Source organism: Balaenoptera borealis (assembly GCF_965194805.1).
Source record: "Balaenoptera borealis genome assembly, chromosome: 7".
NCBI lineage: Eukaryota > Metazoa > Chordata > Mammalia > Artiodactyla > Balaenopteridae > Balaenoptera > Balaenoptera borealis.
In genome coordinates this window covers 28977635-29002162 of record NC_138864.1, presented here as the reverse complement: position 1 = coordinate 29002162, position 24528 = coordinate 28977635, and the positions used below count along the sequence as shown (strand labels likewise).

Here is a 24528-nt window from a genome sequence, read left to right as displayed (position 1 = left end):
ACAAGAAGTGTTCTACATGGATAGAATATGAGCAGGTACTCCAGTCTCACTGGCAGTCCCTGCCACCCTCCCCTGCCTTGCTTTGTGCTCATAGAATCATTGCAGTGCTGTGTCCTCTGTTGCTATTGTTTTAAGGGTCTGCTAGCTGGCACAAAATGTTTCACAGAGTCTCTACTCACGGCACTCTGCTGGTAGTAGTAAAGTTTTCCTTTTCTTTTTTTTTTTTGCATTTGGCAAGAAGGATATTTTGCTCGACATCGTCGACTTTGTTGGAATAAACTAAATTGCACTGGTCTTTGGCTTTGGTTTGGCAATTAACTTTCTTCTAATTATCCAAATTAATGTCTTCAGTAACTCAAATGGATCAGTTTGGTTTTTTCTTTAAGCGTCATTTGGAATGTGGAGTAATTATTAACACTAGTGCATACTTCAAGTCATTATTAATCTTTATTTTGTTTTGGGTGACTAGCTTTAGTAAAGTAAAATGACCATCATATCCTTTGCATATCACTCAATTATTCCTAACCGCCTAAATTTTGTCTGTTACGATAAAGTAAAATATATATATGCATATATATATGAATATACATTTTACCTCTGATTGTACATGAACTACAGTTTCTTTCCTTTCTCGGTCAGTTCTTTTTTGCTCTCCGCAGTCCTGGTTCTCACTGTACATTGTGGTAATTTAGACCTTTATATTTCCGCTTTCACTTGATAGATAGATATGATGGTCTTTTAACAACCACCAACTTTGCATGAGCTAGTTCTTCACTTGATAAATGAGGGGGTGCCTAGTGGGTCTTTGATGATGGGTAAATGCTTCTGTTTATAGGCTAGCATCATTGGTATTGCACTTGCGTTAGCCACTTTGCAAAACAGACCCTTGAAATAACCACAGTACAAAGAGGGTGCTCTAGTAGTAATTGACAGGACATATTTTCCAGTCTTCAAAAATATGTGTCTTTTCTTCCAGACTACAGCTGTACATAAATAAACCTTTGATCTATGCACAATATTTTTATTCAAGAAAGTCATTGAATAAAATATTGTTTGTGACCCCCCTTTGCTTTTACCCTCTTTTTTTTTTTTGTTTCCCTGCTTTCTCTTTCTGATGGATTTTCACAGCAAAAAAGGGCAGAATGAAGGGCAAGTATTTTCTTGTTGCTCAATTTCTTTTTGTTTAGTACACTTGACATTTCCACTGATATTTCCATTCCTATTGGATACTATCCTCTGTGCTTCTCATTTGCTAGATTTTCCTCCATGATCACTCAGACCTTAGTGGCAAAAAAGGGGGAAAGAATATGCTTGTGTTTATATATGTAACCTATTTCACTTTCTGCTTTTTTTCCTTAAACTTAAATACTTGTGTGTTTTTATCCTTCCACTTACTCATTCATACTAATATGAAGAATGCTATTAATTCACTAAAGACATTAATGGGTTTATTAAAAGCATTTTCTTTATCATAATATTGGTAAAATATTTGGCATTTTAAATAAATACCTCTGGTGTAACATTGACAAAAGTCACTTTTTAAAGGATATCTTAGTTATAGTAGGGTTAGTTAGTAAATGGGAAAATTATAGACCTAACATTGTCTTTGATATAACTGTTGTAATCCATGTTATGACATTAAAATTGATTTTATTACTGTAAAGTATTGGGGATCTTTATATTCATTCATGTGTTTCAGTTTAGGATGGAAATAGTCTACTTTTATTCTTCCGTGTAAGGTTATTTTTCGAATGCCTTCCTATTGACATCAAATCTCAGGGTGCATATTCCGCATTGTTTGTCTAACCCTATAACATTATCTTTGCAGATTCAGAAACACTGAAGCCGGATAATTTTGAAGACTCTGGCTATACCTTCATAGCACCAAGGTAGGTTTTGTTTTCTTTTTTATAGGTCATTGTGAATACGTAGGCCTTCAAGAACAGGTCTGAGCTGGGGTCAAGACTGCTCTGGATTATGCCATGCCAAATTATGGAACCAAAGGAAACAATAACTTTAAAACTGAAAGAGAATGCTGTTCTTTCATTCATTTACTCATTCAGGTACTTAGCAGCTGCCGTGTGCTAAAGAATATGCTGACTTGGGGATACAGCTTGAATAGGACAGACGGAGGTTTTGTTTTTGTTGGAACCAACAGTGTATCCAACAAAAATGAAGAGTTGTGAATTTGCATTTGTGACTATGTATACACATACAAACTCTCACTCACTTTCTCTCTCTCTCTCTCTACACACACACACACACACACACACACACACAGATAGATATGCATAGATATGTACAGATATATACATATATGTATATATATATATACAAGAATGTGTATGCCTCATAGAATGACTTAACATCATTGATTTTTTTAACACAAGTTTTTGGGAAAATATATTTTTATATAGTGAGATTTTCTCACATAATTTCTAAGATTAGCATTCTTTTTCCTCCTAACCAATTTTACTTCTCTCGCTTATAATCCCCCTTCCCTAGCTCTAATATACATCTTCATCTCTACCTCTATTTTCTTATAATTATTTGAAACTCCATTCAAGAATCCAAGATTATTCTTTATTTCTATTTCTTTCCTTAGTTTTTGACTCCCACTCTCCATCAGACACATGTAATAATACAAATCAACAGAATTCCTATTACCCTAGGCTACTGAATAAAATAGATTCAGAAGCTTGTAGTATCCAATTCTCACAATTTTTCCTGCTTAAAGAAATTGCTCTAAGAAGGCTCCTAAAAATTGGTCTCAGTTATTCTTTCTTTTTATTTCTGCATAAGACTATCTGAATTTTTGGTTCTTGTTGAAAGCAAGGAATATATATAACTTTTTGAGAAGTCTCTGTTAACAAAGCATATTTCTGGCTTTGTGAGTGACTCTGCCCTCTAGCAGTTTTCCTGCTTGAATTGCCTTCAGTCTTGGACACTGCTGATCCCACCCTTTGACGTTCTGCCTCCTCTTGCTTAATGACATGCTTCTCTGGTTTTCTTCCTCCCTCCCTGGCTGCATATTCAGTCTCTTTCATGAGCTTCCCTTCTTGTGCACATCACTCATATGAAGCTGCTGGCCTGGGCTCTCTTATCTTCCTATTTTGAGTCTACAGACATACCACAGACGTCCACTATTCCGTGTCTACAGTTTGGGGTGATGGCTCCCAAATCTGCAGGATGTTGATAACATCTAGAAACAAACTAGACATACTATGTGGTTTATTGACCTTACATTATAATATAAGATCAAACAATCTATCTATTTCCAGACTTTATGCCTACCCTACATATTTTAATATAAGACTTCATGTTTATGGAGCCTAATAGGAATCTCTCTTCAAGGTGCTTCAAATTCATGGTCTCCTGAACATTTGTCCTCTTTGGAAAACTCTTCTTTCTGTGTTCCCTCAGTGACAAAAATACTGTCCTCCCCAAATACCGAGTCTTGAAACCTGACAGATGTCTTTGCTCCCTTTCCTTTATATGTAACTTCTGGTCGATCAACAAGTCTTGCCACATAGAGTTTATCTTATGAGTATCAAGTATGTCTGTCAAACTCTGCTGCCTTTGTTCTAGTTCAGACTAGTGCCTTCCTCACTTAAACTACTAAGGCTGCCTCCTAATTGACCTCCCTGCCTCCAGTATTTCTCCCTTACTTCCAATTTCTGTCTCCTTTCTGTAAGCAGAGGGAGTTTCTAAACTTTCAATAACATTACGTTTCTCATCTGTTAAATACTAACCAGTGGCTTAGTATTATCCTCATGATAATCGATACTGTATAGGATAGCTTTCACATGTTCTGTCACTAGGTCCCCGTTTACCCGTGTGGTCCCCTATACTCTAAATCAGGGGCTGACAAACTACAGCCTGCAGTTTTACGTATAAAACTTTATACGTAAAGTTTTATTAGAACGCAGCCACAGGCATTTGTTGATGTATTGCCTGTGGCTGCTTTCACTACAAAAGCAGAGCCGAGGGGTTGTGGCCTAGACCTTTTAGCCCATAGAGCCTGAATCATTTACCCTCTTGCCCTTTAAGAAACAGTCTGCCAACCTCTGCTTTAAAGTCTAGCCACGCTAAACTTTTCTTATTTCCTAAAATGCATTGTTTTCTCCTCCTTACTGCTTTTCATCCACTAATTTTCTTTTCTATTTTGGATTGAACATACACACCTCCAGTCCTTCCCAAACTCCAACTTCAAAGCTCCTTGATCTGGGAATTTCTTTCCCATCATCACTGGGTTAGACATCCTTGCTGACTGCTTCATAGAATCCTGTATTTCCCGTACTAGAGTACTGGCCACACTTCATTTTATTTTCTCCAACAGAGACATGATGGCATCTATTTGACTTACCATTCAATACTCAATATCAAATCCACTGACTGGCACACAGTGGGGGCCTCATAAATAGTTGACGACTGGAGAATCTATAAATGTATGAAAAGTATTTTAAAAATCATATTATTAATTATAATACCTGCAATCTTACTAGCAGTTTTTTGATACAAGTAACTTTGGACCACTGCTAAAACTAGTTTTAGCTGGGAAGCAGAATATTAATGTAGCACAGGGGTGAGAAGAGGTTGAGATACTGGGCACCCTGTGTTGATGAGACCCTCCCTCCGAGCATGGTAAACGTGCAGGAATTCCCAGAGAAGATAAATATATCTCTCAATCTCAATTTCCAATTCACAGACAATGGATTTTGTTATAGTTCAGCAAGCGTTAGCATATGGATCGTTTCTGTGGCCTGTCACGTTCAATATCAATATGACTGGCTGGAAGACTGGAATTCACCTGTGTGTTCGGGGAAGGAGCAAATAGCAGAGAAGGGAAGAAATGTTGTAGCTTGTGGGAGAAACAATGAGTGTTCACCCCAGTTAACACGTGTTAAGCCTTTTACATGTATGATTTGATTATATTTACCCCTCAAAAGAGCTCTGTAATAAATTAGTGTTATATATTATCCTATTTCACAGATTCGGAAACAGTTTTAGAGATGTTAAATAATACAGGATTTGAATCCGTTTCCTTGCTACTCTAAGGTATAAATATCTACACTGAATATGCAGATACTTAGTCAGGGAATCTCAAAAGAATGTCCACTACAGCTGAGTAAAATATTTTTGTAGGGAACATTTCCTGGAAACGTGAGGATTGGATGTGTATTCAAAGATTTGTGGAAAGTAAACTGATAGAAAATTAGGATAAAGAAAAAATTGGTGAGAAAAGGGAGACATTTATGTAGTATAGAACACCCGGCATATGTTTTTGTCACTGTTGTTAATGGGAAACAGTGAAGCAAACTCTAGAGAAAGACTTTCAGGATCTGTTTGCCAGATTTTCATGGTCATAGCTGTGTTACTCGGATTCTCGGCATCTTAGTTTCTTTACTTGCAGAATGGTGCTAACAATAATACCTACCTCGTACAGTTTTTATAAGCTTTAAGTGAGATAATATTGCATGCAGAATATTTAGCATAGCTCTTGGTATGACATGAGCTCTAAATAAATATTAGTTATTATTATTGATGGTTATAGTAAGAGGTCAGAGGAGGAGGGATAGTTATTTAATAAAGGATGTTATGGGAATTCCCTGGCGGTCCAGTGGTTAGGACTTGGCGCACTACCACGGGCCTGGGTTCAATCCCTTGTTGGGGAACTAAGATCCCGCAAGGCGTGTGGTGTGGCCAATAATAATAATAATAAAGGATGTTAAAAAGCAGTTATTTTAAAATAATTTGAAGAAAGCTCATGAATTTTAAAGGTAGAACCATTTTTGTTAATTCTTGAATAATTAAACTCATTGATCCTAATTAGTACTCGGGTTTTGCAATTTCCTTAAATTTTGAAAACTACTGGAAAGGAAAGCATGGAGAATACAAATGTGTGGAGCATTATTCCTATCTTTAAGAGAATTACAGTCATAGGGATGAAAGTCTACAACATGGATTAATTTTTCTATCTTTCTTGGATAATAAGAAATGAGAAAGCACTTCAAAGATAAGTTAGAATAAGAAAGAAAAGTATGTGATCACCAGTAATTCAATGCTAATTTGAGATGTATGACCTATGTAAGTTCGTGGAATAGAATGAGAACAAACTGACTTTCAGTATTCTAGAAATATATAATTTGCCAAATTTCTAATACCAAACATCTTTTAGTTTACAGCCATTTAAGTTACAAATCCCATTTTGGTCAGAAACACAAAGTGACCAAAAAAGATTATATAGCTTTGAGGCCCTGAAGGTATTTTCAGCAAATCGAAATTGAATTTGTTCCTTTAAAGTCATCCAGAGGTTTCTCCACCTTGCTACTTTAATCTTTTTTAGGGGGAAAAAAAAAAAAATTCCAGAAAAGTAATGCTCAATATGTGTAAAATTGATCTCTTTTAGAAAAACAGTGCCTCATAGAAAGTTTATCAGCAAAGTCTATCCCACACGTCCTGAGGGAACTCAGCAGTTGTGCTAACCACAGTTATTGCCTGTCATGCACTTTCCTGGGGTGGTTCCTTTGGGAGAGATCTTAAGAAATGCTGATTATCTCCAGTTGTCAAGATCCCAGGCCTATGCTGAACAATCATTAGGCTAACAGGCAACCGATGTTGATTCTGTCTGTCTAGACGTACATTCGCATCCCAAATATTTCAGTCAGGCTCTTGCTACTTACTACCTAGTGCATAGGCACCCTGGTCTGCCTGGTGGGTAACTTTCTGTTGTCCCGGCTCATTCTTATCACAGGAGAACTCATTCCCTGACACAACATTCAGCGTTGTGTTTTCTCACGTCGCAGTTGTTTAAATTCTTTCACTTCTGCTCACATCCTGATTCAACAACTCTCTTTAATGGTAGTTACAGCACTTTCACCGCTTTTGCCATTACGATACATCAAAAGGTCAATAATATCTTTAGACTCCTTCAGAGTTGGGCACAACCGAGCCAACAAGGATCAAAACAAAAACAAAACAAAACATGATGATATTGTCTAAACTAACTGCTCACAACACTGACAGCCTTCTATTGGTAGAGGTCAAAGCTGCTTTTGGCCTGAAGCTTTGTGACTATAAAAGCTCACAGAGTGAAAGTTCAAAGCACAGTGTAGGTTATGTTAAAACACTAATTAGGGATCTGAAGACTTGGCTTCCCCTCAGGGCTTGACCACTTGCTAGTTAGGTGCCTTTGGGTAAATCTTTTTACATCTTTGAATCTCAGTTTCCTCACTATTAAAATATTAAATTACCTTCTGATAAAGTTATTTTTAGAACTAAATGATTAAAAGATAATTTTAGAAATGCCTTCTAGATAATAACATGGAATTTTTAAATTCCATGTTTTATTAATGATTTTATTAATAATTATTTCATTTAGTCCTTCTAAAACATTCTATTTAATCCTTTTAAAACCTTCCCATCAGCTTCTAATTCTGTGCCATCCTAGTTCAATGTATTGGCCTTTTGACTTCCAGGCTAGTGTTGTTTCCAAAAAAGCATAGCATTGTGGGAAGAAGTCAACTTTAGCTCTGTCAATAATTTAATGGGTATTATGAAAACTTTTTAAACCTTGTCTCTAAACAAAAATTTTCCATGAACCAAGAAGTCTTGTTTTGGAAGTTCTGACATTCTATTCCTCTCTGCAGCTTTGTATTTAGATAATGGCCTTGCATCTGAAAATATTTACTTTTTGATTGCATTTTTGTCTTGAATATTTGATTATCCAGTCTGTTAGTTGTATTAACCTAGTTATTATAATTGCAATCTTCTTATAATATTTATGTTGCCTTACATTTATTCTTAATTTCCAAAACACTTAGGACAGCAGTTCTCAAAGTATAGAACCCTGTGGGTTCCAAAGTCTCTTTCAGAGAATCTGCAAGGACAAAGCTATTTTCCTAACAATGTTAAATGGCATTTGTGTTTTTCATCATATTGACATTTGCAGTGACAGTACAAAAGCAATGGTGAGCTGATACCTTATCAGGAATCAAGACAGTGGTACTAAAGACCACTGGTAGCCACTGTAATCTTCATTGCCAGGCACCTACATTGGGGAAAAAGCCAGTGTCACTTTAAAATATCCTTGATTAAAGCAGTAAGAATTACTAATTTTATTGAGGTTTACCCGTGAGTATATGTCTTTTAATACTGTGTAAAAAAAAAAAAAAAAAAAAAGGAAGTTTTACTGCCTACCAGAGTAACTTGCCTATCTCCAAAAATTGTGTGAATTGAGAGCTAAAATAGGAGCTTCTTGCTTTTTTTCCATGAGATATCACTTTACTAGAAAGAATGAATGACAGAGGAGCTGTGGTTATTCAGACTTGGGTATTTGGCAGACATTTTCTCAAAAATCAATTAAATGAGCCTTTTACTTTGAAGAAAACAACTGAAAGTATTTGTTCCCAATGACAAAACCTGAACTTCAACAAAAATTAGAATTTTAGGAAAGTTACATATTCATTACTGTAAGCATGACAGCTTCCCAATAGTTATAGACCTATCTGGTGAGATCAGTGATGTTATTAATGAATGTGAATTTTCATTATTGTGTAATAAAATATGTTACCGTTTGGAACATCTGCATTATTCATATCTTCCAAATAACCAATTTATGATGTGATAAAAATCATGATGGGTAAAAGATTCATTCAAAATGTAAGATGGCGCATTGAATTTTAATATAACAGAGTACAAAATGTTCATTGGTATTGTTTCAGAGTCCATATCACAAATTACGAATCAAGAAATTGCAAATAATCAAGTTTTAGTGTGTTACTCAAGAAAAAAGAACACCCACAATTATCTGAAAAGATTATTAAAATAATTCTCCTTTCCAACTGATGATCTGCGTGAGCACTTACTTTTTTCATGTGCCAAAACAATCTTGCAGTCACCTGAATGCAGAGACATTATTGTATTCTCTTAAGTCAGTAATTACAGATATGTGCAAATAGCTAAATCAATGCCACTTTATTTTACTCGATTTTTTTAAAATAGTAATTTCTCAAAAAAAGTTAACATAGTGGGTTTATTGTAGATATTTGATAAATAGATATCTTTAAATTTCTCAGTCTTAATTTCTATATGTAAATTGCTAACCTACAGCATAAAATGACAATAGTACAGTAGGAGTAACAGAAGCCAACACTTATTGGGCACCTTCTGTCCAGAGTTCAAATGGTTAATGTATATTAATATATAATATATAATCCTGACCACTTGATGGTAAAGTGTTATTCCATTATAGGGATGAGGAAATGGAGATAACCAGAATTCAACAGCTTGCAAAGTCACGCAGATAGTAAAAAGTTTAAAAATTAAATGTTTTCACTACCTATGCTTACTGTGTACATTTTTGTAAAGTTGTGATTTTAACGCCTAATATCCTAAAATATTTTTTTCAGAGATTACTGCAATGATCTTAAAATATCAGATAATAACACCGAATTTCTTTTAAATTTTAATGAGCTTATCGATAGAAAAACTCCGAACAACCCATCATGTAAGTATGCGTTAATTTGCAATAATTGCTTCACTGTGGTTATATCCGAAGTAGTCAAATCGTGATTCAGTTTAGTTTGTTGGTATGCTGGTTTATTTATTTACTTTTTGAAGTTTTAATGGTAACAATTTGACCCTTATTTTTTTATATATTACAGAAATTTCATTCTGTTATTAAGTAAAATCCAATGTTCAAAGCCAGGTATTCAATACTTGCAAATGGTTAGATGTAAATAGTATATGCTTACCTTGTCCCTCTCAAATTTGGGAAATTTAATTTGGAATGATCTTTTGAAGATTCTTTATTGCATTGTTCTTTCCTCTATGCAGAGGAAAACACATTTTAATCAAGTTATTTATATCCTCCAATTTATATAATGAGTTTTAACATGGATAGCATAAAAACAACAAATAGAGACATAACAATGGGGTTTTATCTTGATCACAGTTAACTTTAATCTTAAAAAATATGCATCGATAATTTCCCATTTTATGAAGTAAATCAAGTTAGAATGGATACATTTTAGTAGTTAGTTTTTAACAATTTTATTTGTCTTTCAGAGAAATCTGCATCATTTATACTCTGAAACCTCATAGAGATTTATGGATTCTGGGCTCTTAAAACATTTAAAAATCTTAACTGTTTTTTCTTCCTAAAATTACCCTATGTATTAAAAAGTACTATCAGGAGAAAAGGCAGTAGTATACTTAGGAAATAAGAGAGAAAAACCAACTGCCTGGCCAAAATTACCTTAGTAAATATAACTTGAAGATAAAAGTACACATAAATGACTTGTTTGTTCTCTTTCTCCTCTTCCATCTTCTCCCTTCTCCTCTCCCTCGTCCTTCTTCTCTCTTTTTCTTTTCTTCTTAAAAGTTATTTCTCCTGCTATCAGGAAGGGTTAAATAAAGCATTTCCTCAGTTATAAAAAAAGAAAATCCCTTCTTAAAGCTGTCTCTCAAGCTTATATTTATCTCGTAAGAAATAACTACTGAGCACCTCTAAGACGAGTTAGCCAGTTGCTTGAAAGAGCCGCTCTGGAAACCTGTCACGGGTGGGTGAAGTCTGCATTGATCATGCCTGAACACGCGTGATTTCAAAACTTTCTGCTCAGTGTGAGCTCATTCTGCGCAGAACCTTTACAGTGTTATTATTTATTTCCAAAAGAGAACTGAAATAATAAGATTATTGAATACTCCTTTAATTGGATGTCTCGTCTCAGAGAAGTACAAATGTTTAAACAAAATACTTTTAGTAAAATAGCGCTAATATCCATAGTGTTATTTATGTTCTTCAGTCTCTTCCTTCATTTCAGTTAACTTTTTTCTGCCTCCCCTATAATTCTATGGGAAATGTTTGAGATGATTATATAAAAAATTGAGAACTTACTAGATGTTTTATTATAAAAGAGTTAATAGCTATGAAATAATCTCTATTTTCCTCTGACAGTGTTATAGATTTTTCTCAATCATACTTTACCTCATGTTATCAATATTCTGTAAAACCAACTCTAAAAGTAGATATCAGTGACTGAAATGTAACTGACCTAAATGGTTTTTTTTAAAAGCGGTACAGTCAAGTTTAACTTTGCTTTATAAAAGTACTTAATCCATCAGTAAAATTACAATTCTCACCTATTGTTTAAGTTAATTTATTAACCTACCTAAATGTGAATGCTGTAGGGTGGTTGTCTTCTTCATATTCTTCTTTATTTTTGAATTAAAGTAAAAATGAAAAGTGTATATGTATAAAACGGTAAAGCTTAATACTAATAATCTATTTATTGCATGTAACCAGCTGCAGGAGACAGATTTCAAGATTGATTTTAGGCTTAGAGCATAATGAAAATATGAATCAAACTATGAAATTACTTGTAACATTGATTTATATTACAGATTAAGATAATGGTTTCTTTTGTTTTACCTAAAAGGATTTAAGAATTAAAAGGATTTAAGAATTAAAATATATCACTCACTTTCCAAAGGGATTATTTTTTATAGTGATTGTTTCTAAAATAGTGTAATAAAAGTTCCTAGAATGAATTGAAGTCTAAAATATGGATTAAATTGATCCTTTAATCTTGAGTGAAAGATACATTGAGGTAAAATAATTAAAAGGAACTAAAATGTTTTCTAGCCTATGCCACCCCCAGCTCCTGTGGTAACACAATATTAAGTAACACCATATATTCCGTATCTGAATAAAATGAAATCAGAAGTGTGAAGTTTCAGTCGGTACGTGTAGGTTATTTCAGAGCTTTATGGGCTTAGAGCAGAGGAGCCAAGAGAAAGGGAAGAAGGCAACATTTTTTGTTTGAGAGAGTGTATTCACTGACCCTTGGTCCTCGTCATCTTTTCCCTCCATTACCTTCAAACCTGGGCTAATACTCTCTTCAGTTACTCCAGAAGTGACAGCCTGAAGCCTGTGCTCTTTCATCAGTACCAACAGATTCCAAAAGCCGGTCTTGGAGCAGTGCTGGTCTGTGATAAGTTATTCTGTTCCTTGGCCCCAAAACAGAAAACAAAAAAACAAAGAAAACCCTATATGTATTATATAGTTTTATACTTAGGCATAAAATTGTCTGTGAAATTATGATACTTTGGAATCCTTATCCTTTTGATAGCATTTACAAAATAATTTGCCTCATTTAGAATTGGTTTTTCCACTTCTGATTTTGTCCATATCCTGAAAAATGGAAGAGGAACAATATAAAAAATGTAGAAAATTAATAAGGTTACATTTTTAAATTCATAGAAATATTATCCACTCTAAATTGCATCTGGAAATAGAAAATGTTTGTTTCATTACTATCCTAATTAAACTATGTGGGTGTAATTGAGGCTCTCCTTCTTCCGTGTTAGGCAATACGGACTTGATTAATAGAGTCTTGCTGGATGCAGGCTTTACAAATGAACTTGTCCAAAATTACTGGAGTAAGCAGAAAAACATGTAAGTGTTTGTTCTTATTAATAAAAGATATATATTCTGTATTTCGGTTTAGCTTCTCTTGGGGAAATTTTTGGAAAACAGGTCTCATAAATTTAAAGTTTATTATTTATCTTTAATAACCGTTTCTCAAGAAAACCATTTTGCAGTTGTTGACAACTTGAATTTTCAGTTGTGGTTGTGTGTCAGGACTAACATCTACCATTACTCAGCTTTACGCATGTATACACTGCAGTGTGAATAACCAAAGTAAATAGGTGTGCTTGCGTGTGTCTCAGTGTTGGTGGTAAACTAGGGCTTCTAGTGAATGTTCAGTTAGCTTTCTAGTAGCCCTGCCCTACAGCCAGTCAAGACATGGAGAAATCTGACGATGGTTCTCCTTTCCAGTCTCTTCTCCGCCCCATTTCCAATCAACCAGCAAGTGCTAAATATTGTTTCTAAAAATGTTTTCCTCTCTTCTTCATACTCAGGGTTCTGATTGTTTTCCATTTCTAAGAAATCACAGCAGCTGATGTCTCTGCCTTTAGGGCTTCCAATTCCTCTGCCCACGGGCCCCAGGCTGTTCTCCATGTAACTCATACTTTCCAGAGTCTCACTTTTAAAACAGAGCCCTAATAACTTCAGGGTGAAGGTGAAGCAGCCTCTCCAGCGTGGATTTCACGATCACTCATGAGCTGACCATGCTTCAGAAGCTTATACTTGCAACTTTACCTCCTGTTGTTTCTCACCTCATGCCTTATGCTTTTATTACACCAAATACTACCACTCTTCACTAGCTTTCCCTTACATGTACTCTTTTCTTTACATGTGATGTCTTCCTGTCATCTGTGTTAACTCCCATTCCATCTTCAGGATGCAGCTATCTCATTATTTCTTATGAAATGTCTTCCTTAAGCATCCTGCCTTTAACTATTTCTTAGATATTTTAAGAAATATCTAAAAACTATGTTTTATTAAAACATGGTTTACATCTATTGATACATTTACTTTGGCTTCCTTTATCTCAGGAACTCATTCTGTTTCACTTTGTACCACCAACACCTAAACTAATACCTTACAAAGAATAAGTTGAATGAAAATGTCCTTCTTTTGTCTTCTGTTCCAGCAAGGGAGTGAAAGCACGGTTTGTTGTGACTGATGGTGGTATTACCAGAGTTTATCCCAAAGAGTAAGTTCAAATAGCATCTGTAAAAATTACTGGATTACAAAGGACTTCTCCAAGGATCTGTACCTTACTGTATAAGGAAGCCATTCTTCAGAGAAACTGATCATTATTCGTAGTTAAATTGGAATTTACCTAAAGTACTTAATTATTAAAATACTCCATTTCTTTCAAAAATGCTATTATATGATTCTTCAGTGATGTTTTTGCTTGTCATATATATTACAACATTGAAGAGGTTATCAAAGAGATTTCTCTCTTCATAGACATAAGCTAACCTGGTTAAATGAAGATACGGTTATTACGAATATGTCGACTGGCAATATTGGCATAGCACGTCATTGTTTGCACTGTTCTATGGATTTTATCTGTGTTTATCTTCAGAAGAGTCCATAAAGTGGGCTGTGTAGGTTTATTAATATTAATTGACTTATTAACTGACTTGTCTATAATTACCTGGCTAGTAAATGGCAGAGTAAAACTAGACGTCAGCTTCTTCTGCTCCTTAGTTTAATTCTAAGCAGATCTGTTGCTTAGTAGTGAATGTCATTTACACCATCAATTACCACTAACTTCCTTAGACGTACCTGAGATACAGACATATCTGTAAAGTTCAGTGGTGTCCACAAAGGGAAAACTAAGTTATCGAGTAGATTAAAGAATAAAAATGATGACCCATTTCCTCCTTAGGGCTGGAGAAAATTGGCAAGAAAACCCAGAAACATATGAGGACAGCTTTTATAAAAGAAGTCTCGATAACGATAACTATGTTTTCACTGCTCCGTACTTTAACAGTAAGTATTGCTTTAGAATTCAGCCATCTCAATTCCTTTTTTAAAAATAAATTATTGCTACTACCTGCTTCCCCCCACACAAACAATATATTTTATGTTATTTGCTCAGAATAGTGATCATTAAGCATATACCATATGCACGACATTGGAAGGACAGAGCATCCATTTAGTTGAGGAAATAAAATGCATCTACAAGAAATCAGCCACCCAGTAATGTAAAGACAGCATATCTACAGGCATGCATAATACACTGAAACACATATAGATCATCCCTCATTTCACAAACTGCAAATATATTTAAGAATGTTTAATGAATTTTAAAAATGTAATTAATCAGTTTGCTCTTTAATCAGTATTAGTTGCATAACATTTATAAAAATTAATAATAGCCTATATTTTAAAATACTTTATTGGGTTCTTTCCCTAAAACTTTCTAATTTAATCCTTCAGCCTTTCTGGGGGTTGGTTTTACCATCACCATTTTCACAAATGGGGAAACTGAAGTTCAGAGAATTTCAGTTTTTTCCAGGAATATGTATCTTTTACAGTTTTACAGCAGTTTTGTGAATCTAAAATCAATCTTTCTGCTTTACTTCAGCAGCCTCCCCAGTATTGTAGTAAGTGTCATAAAGCAGGGATTTGGTGTGCATCCTTTATTGTGAGAGTGATACAGCCAAGCTGAGTAATTCTCATTCCAAAGTCAATTAATGCAAACCAATTCCTGGACACTCTAATTAGCCTGCTATAAAAAGGAAGAAAAGGGAAGAGGAGACCACTTCTTGATAACATATTTATGCTAGAACATTTAAGTAAAACAGTATCCACCTGTACCTATTAAAATAAATTTAATATTATTTGATTTATCTAGATAGGTCTATTTTTCCCTTTTTTTTTTTTTAGAAAGCGGACCTGGTGCTTATGAATCAGGCATTATGGTAAGCAAAGCTGTAGAAATATACATCCAAGGAAAACTTCTTAAACCTGCAGGTAAGCACATATATTGTACACATACACACAACCAAAATTAAATGTGACCTACTGTTTATATTATCAACTGGCAGTGCTTATCAGGAAGGCTATCAGAAAGCTTCAACCAATATAAAGTCAAATTTGAAAAATAAAATGAAACACAATTAGTTACCTATGAGATTGGGGATAAAATAAGAGTTGAGTTTTCAAAGAAGTGTGTATGTTTATACACTCTTGACATAAATTTAGGGAGTCAGTTTCGTGTTGTATTTCAAAATTCTAAATGCTGGATTGATCCAGCAATTCCACTCAGAAGTCTATCCTATAAAGCATTTCAAAGATACAAAAGTAGATATGGGCAAGGATGTGAATATTTGTAATAATTTAAACATGAAAAGTTAAGTTTCCATCATTGGGGAAAAAGATAAATTGTGGCATATCTATACTATGTATCTGTTAAAAAGAATTAGGTAGGGATCTATTAAAAAAAAAAACCTTACAATAAAACATATAGAATAATGAGTCTTTTGGTAAAAGAAGTCAAGCAAATGAAAAAGTTCATAAAACTGAGCATCAGTGGGAATTAGAAGTGGGCTGTAATGAACAGATGCAGTAAAAGTTAAAAAAAAAAGTATAATTCAGTATTGTTTGAATTTTAGAAAAACTAGGTCAGATTGAGAAGGTAGATAAACTCCTTTCTGCTCTTGAGGGCAATTTCACCCCCCAGCAGTTGAACTGCATACATTCACTCAGCAACTCATTCACTCCTTCCTCCATTCTCTCAATTGCTCATTTACTCAATCTTATTCTGTCAATCACTCATTCATGTGCCACCTACTCACTCACCTACCTACTCATTCACTCATTTATCCACACTTCAGCAAGCATTTCTTTCTTTTATTTATTTATTTATTTATTTTTTTAACATCTTTATTGGAGTATAATTGCTTTACAATGGTGTGTTAGTTTCTGCTGTATAACAAAGTGAATCAGCTATACATATACATATAACCCCATATCTCCTCCCTTTTGCATCTCCCTCCCACCCTCCCTATCCCACCCCTCTAAGTGGTCACAAAGCACCAAGCTGATCTCCCTGTACTATGCGGCTGCTTCCCACTAGCTATCTATTTTACATTTGGTAGTATATATATGTCCATGCCACTCTCTCACTTCGTCCCAGCTTACCCTTCCCCCTCCCCGTGTCCTCAAGTCCATTCTCTACCTCTGCGTCTTTATTCCTGTCCTGCCCCTAGGTTCTTCAGAACCTTTTTTATTTTTTTTTAGATTCCATATATATGTGTTAGTATATGGTATTTGTTTTTCTCTTTCTGACTTACTTCACTCCGTATGACAGTCTCTAGGTCCATCCACCTCACTACAAATAACTCAATTTTGTTTCTTTTTATGGCTGAGTAATATTCCATTGTATATATGTGCCACATCTTCTTTATCCATTCATCTGTCAATGGACACTTAGGTTGCTTCCATGTCCTGGCTATTGTAAATAGAGCTGCAATGAACATTGTGGTACATGACTCTTTTTGAATTATGGTTTTCTCAGGGTATATGTCCAGTAGTGGGATTGCTGGGCCATATTGCAGTTCTATTTTTAGGTTTTTAAGGAACCTCCATACTGTTCTCCATAGCGGCTGTATCAGTTTACATTCCCACCAACAGTGCAAGAGGGTTCCCTTTTCTCCACACCCTCTCCAGCATTTATTGTTTGTAGATTTTTTGATGATGGCCATTCCGACTGGTGTGAGATGATACCTCATTGTAGTTTTGATTTGCATTTCTCTAATGATTAGTGATGTTGAGCACCCTTTCATGTGTTTGTTGGCAATCTGTGTATCTTCTTTGGAGAAATGTCTCATTAGGTCTTCTGCCCATTTTTGGATTGGGTTGTTTGTTTTTTTGTTATTGAGTTGCATGAGCTGCTTGTATATTTTGGAGATTAATCCTTTGTCAGTTGCCTCATTTGCAAATATTTTCTCCCATTCTGAGGGTTGTGTTTTCATCTTGTTTATGTTTTCCTTTGCTGTGCAAAAGCTTTTAAGTTTCATTAGGTCCCATTTGTTTATTTTTGTTTTTATTTCCCTTTCTCTAAGAGGTGGGTCAAAAGGATCTTGCTGTGATTTATGTCATGGAGTGTTCTGCCTATGTTTTCCTCTAAGAGTTTTATAGTGTCTGGTCTTACATTTAGGTCTTTAATCCATTTTGAGTTTATTCTTGTGTATGGTGTTAGGGAGTGTTCTAATTTCATTCTTTTACATGTAGCTGTCCAGTTTTCCCAGCACCACTTATTGAAGAGGCTGTCTTTTCTCCACTGTATATTCTCAGCAAACATTTCTTAAGCACCTACTGCATGCACTGGTCAGGTTAGGGAAGCCTCTTAAAACCCACCACTTGAATGACCTCATATTTATTAAGCTATTCCTGACACTCATTTTTTTAAGCCTCCTTTATTAGTTAATTGACCAGGTTATAGTAAATAAATGTGTGTATAGATGAAGTTTATATAATAGTTTAAGAGCTATTAGCATTACTTCTTAATGAAAACCCCAAGAAATATATGTCTGTAATAAACATTATAAAATAGCATTAAATAGAATATAAATTATTTAAATTAGCATACCCCAGAAATTATATTGTAGCTAATTAAATTTGCCACCTTTTAAATGAATTTGAATCAGCTTTTCAATGTATATCTGCAATTAAACATTTTTTTTTTTTAATCTTAAGAAACTTACATTTGCCTGCTCAGGAATTTTTAAATGTGAGAGTAAAGATAAATGAGAATTATAGCTACATTTTTTAAATATATGTGTCAATTTTTCTTTACATGATTGTTTCAGTTGTTGGAATTAAAATTGATGTAAATTCCTGGATAGAGAATTTCACCAAAACATCAATCAGGGATCCGGTAAGATAACTTTTTAAAACATTCTTATGCTACATTTACTGATCTTAGAAAGCAAATAAAGTCTTATACAGTGACAAAATAAATTTTCGTTGCTACTACATTGAAGCAGAATTATGAATTCCCATTTTTTCAAAGATTTTTTTGTTTAGTCAACTAATATATAATAGAAGAAAAATATTTCAATATTATAATTTAAAATGCTAGTTTAAATATTTTTGGCTGATATTTTCTAATTTGTAAAGATAAAGCTATTGACTAGACTATCATTTAATCTTTTATACTAACTAAATTATTATAAAATTTCTAATTACAATATGGTAATAATTAAAATGATATAATTAAAATCCAATTAGAAAGATAATATGAGGTGATAACTGTATTTCTGTCTTTCAGTGTGCTGGTCCAGTTTGTGACTGTAAAAGAAACAGTGATGTAAGAAAACTCTTTAAAATGGAATTTTTAAGTACAATTTTTTGTGTTACTCTTTCTAAGACTCTAATGATAAAGAAAGTTGTGGGAAGGTTTAGTCAAATGCTAAAAAAATATTGTATGGAATGGTGAACTAATTCATAGATAAGAATTTGAATTATATGCTTTTAATTCCTAACCTTAAACATTAGAAGCATTTTAAAATATTCATTAAAAAGCCATATCAATATAGATTGTATTCGCTTCAGTCTCAATTGTGTTAGATTCTTTTGTACATATAAATACAAATTTGTTTCTGACCAGAGTTTCTAACTGAAGCATATTTATTGATTATCAGTGCAATCTTCCCTCATCTTTTGCACTTTATGTAAATTTTTCACACTGTGTTTATAGTGGTGAGAAAGTTTTTTTAACTAAACCTTGGTATTACATAGTTTTACTTGCCGGGATTGGATTTTACATTGTCTTCTATTACTTCCATTTCTGTTTGAGAAATTGAAAAAGCAAATGTCAAGTTGCTTTGTTCCAAGCTGAAGATGCTGTAAGAATGATACTAGATAAATTATTCATATAATGAATAAGAATGATGAATTCCACTATTTTCTTTCAGTCCTCTTATGTATGTCTATATATTTCCAAAGGAAGCAGGGATTTCATATCGTTTTATCACTCCTAGTCTTGTGAAATCATAAGCCAGTAGTTTTAATTATTTTTGTAACATCCATTTTACATAGACTATGTATTAGCTGGTTTTAGAGCAAAGGTTTTAGCAAGCTCCTTCCATATTAGAAAAACAGAATGCATTACATCCCCAAATCTGAAAACAATGTTTTTAATTGTGATTTTATACAATAAAAATTATTAAATTGATTCATGCATTTAAACATAATTTAAACTGGATGGGAATACTTTAGGATATATGATTATTTTTCCTCTGTCAGAGGCATTTTTTTTGTCTTGCTTCCTGCTTTTACATCTCAAATTATCCAAATATTTTTAATATAAAATAGTTATAAATAACCTCATGCTGCTGCTTTTTATTTTTAATTCTGTGATGAATAGTGCCCCAAATGGATTTTCCTTAATGTCTTTCTTGTCAAAATCTTAAGTTTATGTGTTTAAAATAATAATTATACATTATTAAATGTTTTGGTTTATCCAGTTTCCTGGTTCATTTAGATGACAGTGGGGTGGCAAAAAGATTATTTCTGATTTGTTCTTACGTTTTCGTTCGGACTGAGTTGACATTTTTTTTTTTTTTGGTCTGCATTGGGTCTTCGTTGCTGCACGTGGGCTTTCTTTAGTTGTAGCAAGCGGGGGCTACTCTTCGTTGTGGTGCAGTGGCTTCTCTTGTTGCAGAGCATGGGCTCTAGGTGCGCGGGCTTCAGTAGTTGCGGCGTGTGGACTCAGTAGTTGTGGCGCACTGGCTTAGTTGCTCCGTGGCGTGTGGGATCTTCCTGGACCAGGGCTCAAACCCGTTTTCCCCTGCATTGGCGGGCGATTCTTAACCACTGCACCACCAGGGAAGTCCCTGAGTTGACAATTTTAACTGGATGGATTGTGGTGGAATTTCAAGCCCTGATGGTTTGATAGCAATCTATATGCATGCCCTTAATTTATTTCATCAGAATCTCCTGAGCATATATATTCAAGAGAAGATACAGTTATCTAAGTTTTTCTCCTATTTTTATTGTTATAATCATCTATATAATGGAGTAATGATTATGTAACCTAACCTTCCTAAAGTGTTATTTTTGTTTTGGTAGGTAATGGATTGTGTGATTCTAGATGATGGTGGGTTTCTTTTGATGGCAAATCATGATGATTACACTAACCAGGTATGTACCTAAAGTGGCAAGGAGTAGGGTTTCCAAAGTGTGTTTCCCTGATCAACATTACAAAACTCCTTCACACCACTATAAAAATTGATAATTGAAGTGCTTAATGTAATATAAACCATTAAGAAATGCATCCTAAAACTAGTTTTCCTTATATCTGTTAGTTGAGTTTACTTTCTGGTACAGTTACCATTAAAACACAGAGCTAAAGATTTTAACATGATATGAACTTTTTATTTTTGATCTCTCAGAAATTTAGAAAATTTTCACATATTAATCAGTTGATAATGTCAGTCCTAATACATAGCTGGCTTGAAACAGATGAAAATTCTAACCTGAAATTTGAAAATTGGCAACAGTTAGGCTCTTTGCTTTACCCAGGATTTTAAACAAAGTAGAATTAATTGCCAACTAATTTCATTTCTGAATCTGTATATCTGGCTTTTCTTTAAAAAACAAACACAAAAGATCTCTCAATACTGGACAGTTTTCCTAAATGACAATATTTATGGGTTGGAATTGGTGAGCTAGAGGTTGTCCCTATAGATGGGACTCACCCAGTTCAGCACAATCCCTACAAGTTTCTTTTTCTAGTTTCACCATTTCTCTTATTGGATTGTGACTTAAGGCTTAGTAAACTGTCCGTTCCTTCCAAGTAGCACAGGGAGCCATTCAGAAATGAGAATACCTAATCTCACTGGAGTTCTTTCACAGTGTCATATACTGGTTTATTACTTGCTTTTGTTTTCAAGCTCCTCAATAGTTTTAGTTCTGTTTCTTTGTATCATTTCTTTTGTTTGTACTGGTTCAGGTGGTAATATTTGGCTTACATTTGAAACGTTCTTATTTTTTTCTGTACCAGATTGGAAGATTTTTTGGAGAGATTGATCCAAGCTTGATGAGACACCTGGTTAATATATCAGTTTATGCTTATAATAAATCTTATGATTATCAGTCCGTGTGTGAGCCTGGAGCTGCACCGAAACAAGGAGCAGGGCATCGCTCAGCGTCCGTGGTCAGTAATGTGCAAGTCACCCTTCCACTCTCTCAGAGGGACACTCAGTGTAGATTAATGTAATACTTTTTTATTCTACCTTACAGCCCTCAATAGCAGACATATTACACATTGGCTGGTGGGCCACTGCTGCTGCCTGGTAAGTCAAAATTGTAGTTTTATTGGTAATGAGAGGAAAGTGTTGTGAAATAGTAAAGAATGTGATGGAAAGATGGATATGTAGATAATTATTATGGGAACTAGTGTTTTCATTTCCTACAGCACATATTGGTAATATTCATAAAAGTATTTTTTCTTAATGATCACTGTAAAACCGTTACAGTTATTCAGCTTTTTATATGAAAACAGTTTTATGCTCATGCACACTTCGGCCTTGTCAGGGGCTTCTTTTATCCATGGATCTGTTGAAACTCTCTTCCTTTGTATTTTTTGTTTATAGTATACTCAATCCTTACATTTTAGGCATACTGATCTATAAAAAGTTACTATTTATTGCCTTCATTATCCAAGTTCAATGTCTTCATCCATCAAATTCATGACATGATGACTTATCTTTCTACCTCTTAACTTTTCTTACAAAGGCTGGCATCATTTTAGAAGCATCATGTTCCTGAAATGGATCTAATTCTTTCTTTTCACTGATTCTACCCTTCCTCCCTCCTTCCCCTCTTACCTACATCCTGCCACCTATGAAAAGCAGACATTTAAACTGCTTATTGAGGCACTGTGGAAAGTCTGGAAGATCAAATTTGTCATTGTTTGGGTCTGATCAGTCTAGTAACTAATCCTCCTGTTGTGTCTGGGTCCATTCTCTCCCTTCCTCCCTTCCTCTCTCTCTCTCTCTTTTGTATCATTACCCTACTGTACTGTCTAAGTTTTATTCCATGTAGATTAATCTATAATGTTCACTTGATGTTGAGGCTTTCCCAGTGAAAACTAAATGATTATGCCATTTTATTAAAATAGCAAAGATGTTAGATTAAAAACCCAATTTTTTCTAAAAAACATTGTGAAAAAGGGTGCTTTCTGTTCTGACAATGACATTTGTATATGAATTTACATAGGTTTTCTGAAGCTCATAGTCATCCTGAAATACTTGATTGTCTTTATGCTATTTTCTGGCCAGAACCTTCCCCTTCCTCAACCTCCCCCCCACCCAACTTTTGTTTTAACTAAACTCAGTTCCAGATGAGTTTTTACTAATATTTGGCTCAATTGTCATTTATTGTAAAACTGAAACGTGCCATATGCCCTATATATAATATGTATATTGTATTTCATGAATGCCACATTATGTATTTACAAATATATTCTATAGTGTAAAGTAAATAGTTCGTAAACCCATGGTACAAAGTCATTTTTGTTTTGGGGTTTTTTTTTCCTACCACAGAGCTTTAATAACTAAAATAAGGAGAAAATCTTGAGTGTGAAAACTACACACCAGAATAATGACATTCTCCCTCTTAGAGTTATCACTTCTCCTCGCTCTGATTTTGTATTAGGTGTCTTCACACGTATGTGTCCCTCACTGGGTCCTGAACACATCTGACTTCATGACTTCTTTTACAGAAGGGAATTGGCAGTGTCTTGCATAATTTAAGAAATACTTATATAAAAATGCTCCTCAACTTTCTATTAGCAAATTCTCAACTTTTTCCAAAAAGATGAAAAAGAAACGTGTTTGTGTACATGCAAAAATACTCTGGTCTTTGTTAATTTATGAAGGAAAATATCAATACTTCTTTTTCATATTTAAAATTCAGGTCTATTCTACAGCAGTTTCTCTTGAGTTTGACCTTTCCACGACTTCTTGAGGCAGGTATGTAAATGCTCAGATACTGTCATAATAATTAACATTTTCTTTTTGGATGCTCCGAGTTCAAAACGCAGAAAGTGCGTGTGTGTGTGAGAGAGAGAGAGAGCGTCCATTTGACACTTTTGTAGGTTGAAATCTTTTTGTCAGAACTTTCCTAGTGCCTTAGAAACATTCCTAGGTCATATTGGCCTCTGTTTTGCAGCTGTATTCAAACTCAAATGTATTCAAATTCATTTATTCTATTGATAGTTATTGGGCATCTTTAAGGGCTGCCACTATGCCACACGGAGTAAACAAGCCAGTTGAGGTGCCTGCCCTCATACATTTGTTTTGCTCTGTGAGAGAGAAATGAAGGCTCTGGGAGACGGACTGAAGTGTCCCCTCATGGTGATGGTCTTTATTTTCCCCACAGTTGAGATGGAAGATGACGACTTCACAGCCTCTCTGTCAAAGCAGAGCTGCATTACCGAACAAACCCAGTATTTCTTCGATAACGATAGTAAATCATTCAGCGGTGTATTAGACTGTGGAAACTGTTCCAGGTAATAATTTGTTTCTTCATTTCTGGACTAGTCCTGTTTGACTAAGAAATTGTATTCACTTTTATAATCGTCACAGAAAATAACAGAGATTGTCTTTTGAGTGTGAGAGATCTGAATAACTGCTTTAAGTTGAAAATATCAGAGCTCTTCAGTTTCTCTGAAGGTTTTTAAAATTCTAACTCTGATAAGTTGTAATTCCTTCAACTGTAATAATTACATGATCAAAAAAATTATATCCACTTTTAGGCAGAACATAGAGGAATTTGATTGTATTATATTTTGTCTAGAAGAATCCATATTAAAATTTTTCTAATGTAGAGATAGTTTCAGAGATTATATTCTCTGATAAGATTAGAATTAATTATATTTACTAAACAGGTTAACAAGAATATTCTTGGCTAGTAAGTTTTACTTGTAGTCTTCACTTAAACTTAGAATTGAATGTATCTTTGAGTTGAAACTGAAAGAACTAGGAGAACATATCATTTCCTAAAATCAAGGTTAATGTTAGTCATCACCGCCCATAAAACATCTTGAAAAAATTTTGGAAGAGATGGAGAGATTTAATTTTGTTGTAATGAGC

At 34.3% G+C, this 24528-nt stretch overlaps 1 protein-coding gene across 9 annotated transcripts in view; it reads left to right on the top strand.

Moving 5' to 3' along the window:
- The window catches only part of CACNA2D1 (calcium voltage-gated channel auxiliary subunit alpha2delta 1), a 496546-nt gene that overhangs the window by 449747 nt on the left and 22271 nt on the right, over positions 1 to 24528 (top strand). For 5 of the 9 annotated variants that reach the window (XM_082399323.1, XM_082399322.1, XM_082399319.1 and 2 more), the window contains 14 exons: positions 1129 to 1149; positions 1829 to 1889; positions 9411 to 9508; positions 12370 to 12457; positions 13560 to 13622; positions 14307 to 14410; positions 15311 to 15397; positions 18238 to 18305; positions 18699 to 18737; positions 20501 to 20572; positions 21435 to 21587; positions 21674 to 21726; positions 23351 to 23406; positions 23816 to 23945. In XM_082399323.1, coding sequence (XP_082255449.1) covers positions 1129 to 1149; positions 1829 to 1889; positions 9411 to 9508; positions 12370 to 12457; positions 13560 to 13622; positions 14307 to 14410; positions 15311 to 15397; positions 18238 to 18305; positions 18699 to 18737; positions 20501 to 20572; positions 21435 to 21587; positions 21674 to 21726; positions 23351 to 23406; positions 23816 to 23945 — 1093 coding nt within the window. The remainder of the gene's footprint in view (positions 1 to 1128; positions 1150 to 1828; positions 1890 to 9410; positions 9509 to 12369; positions 12458 to 13559; positions 13623 to 14306; positions 14411 to 15310; positions 15398 to 18237; positions 18306 to 18698; positions 18738 to 20500; positions 20573 to 21434; positions 21588 to 21673; positions 21727 to 23350; positions 23407 to 23815; positions 23946 to 24528) is intronic. The other 4 variants (XM_082399325.1, XM_082399324.1, XM_082399321.1 and 1 more) reach the window with 1 other exon arrangement.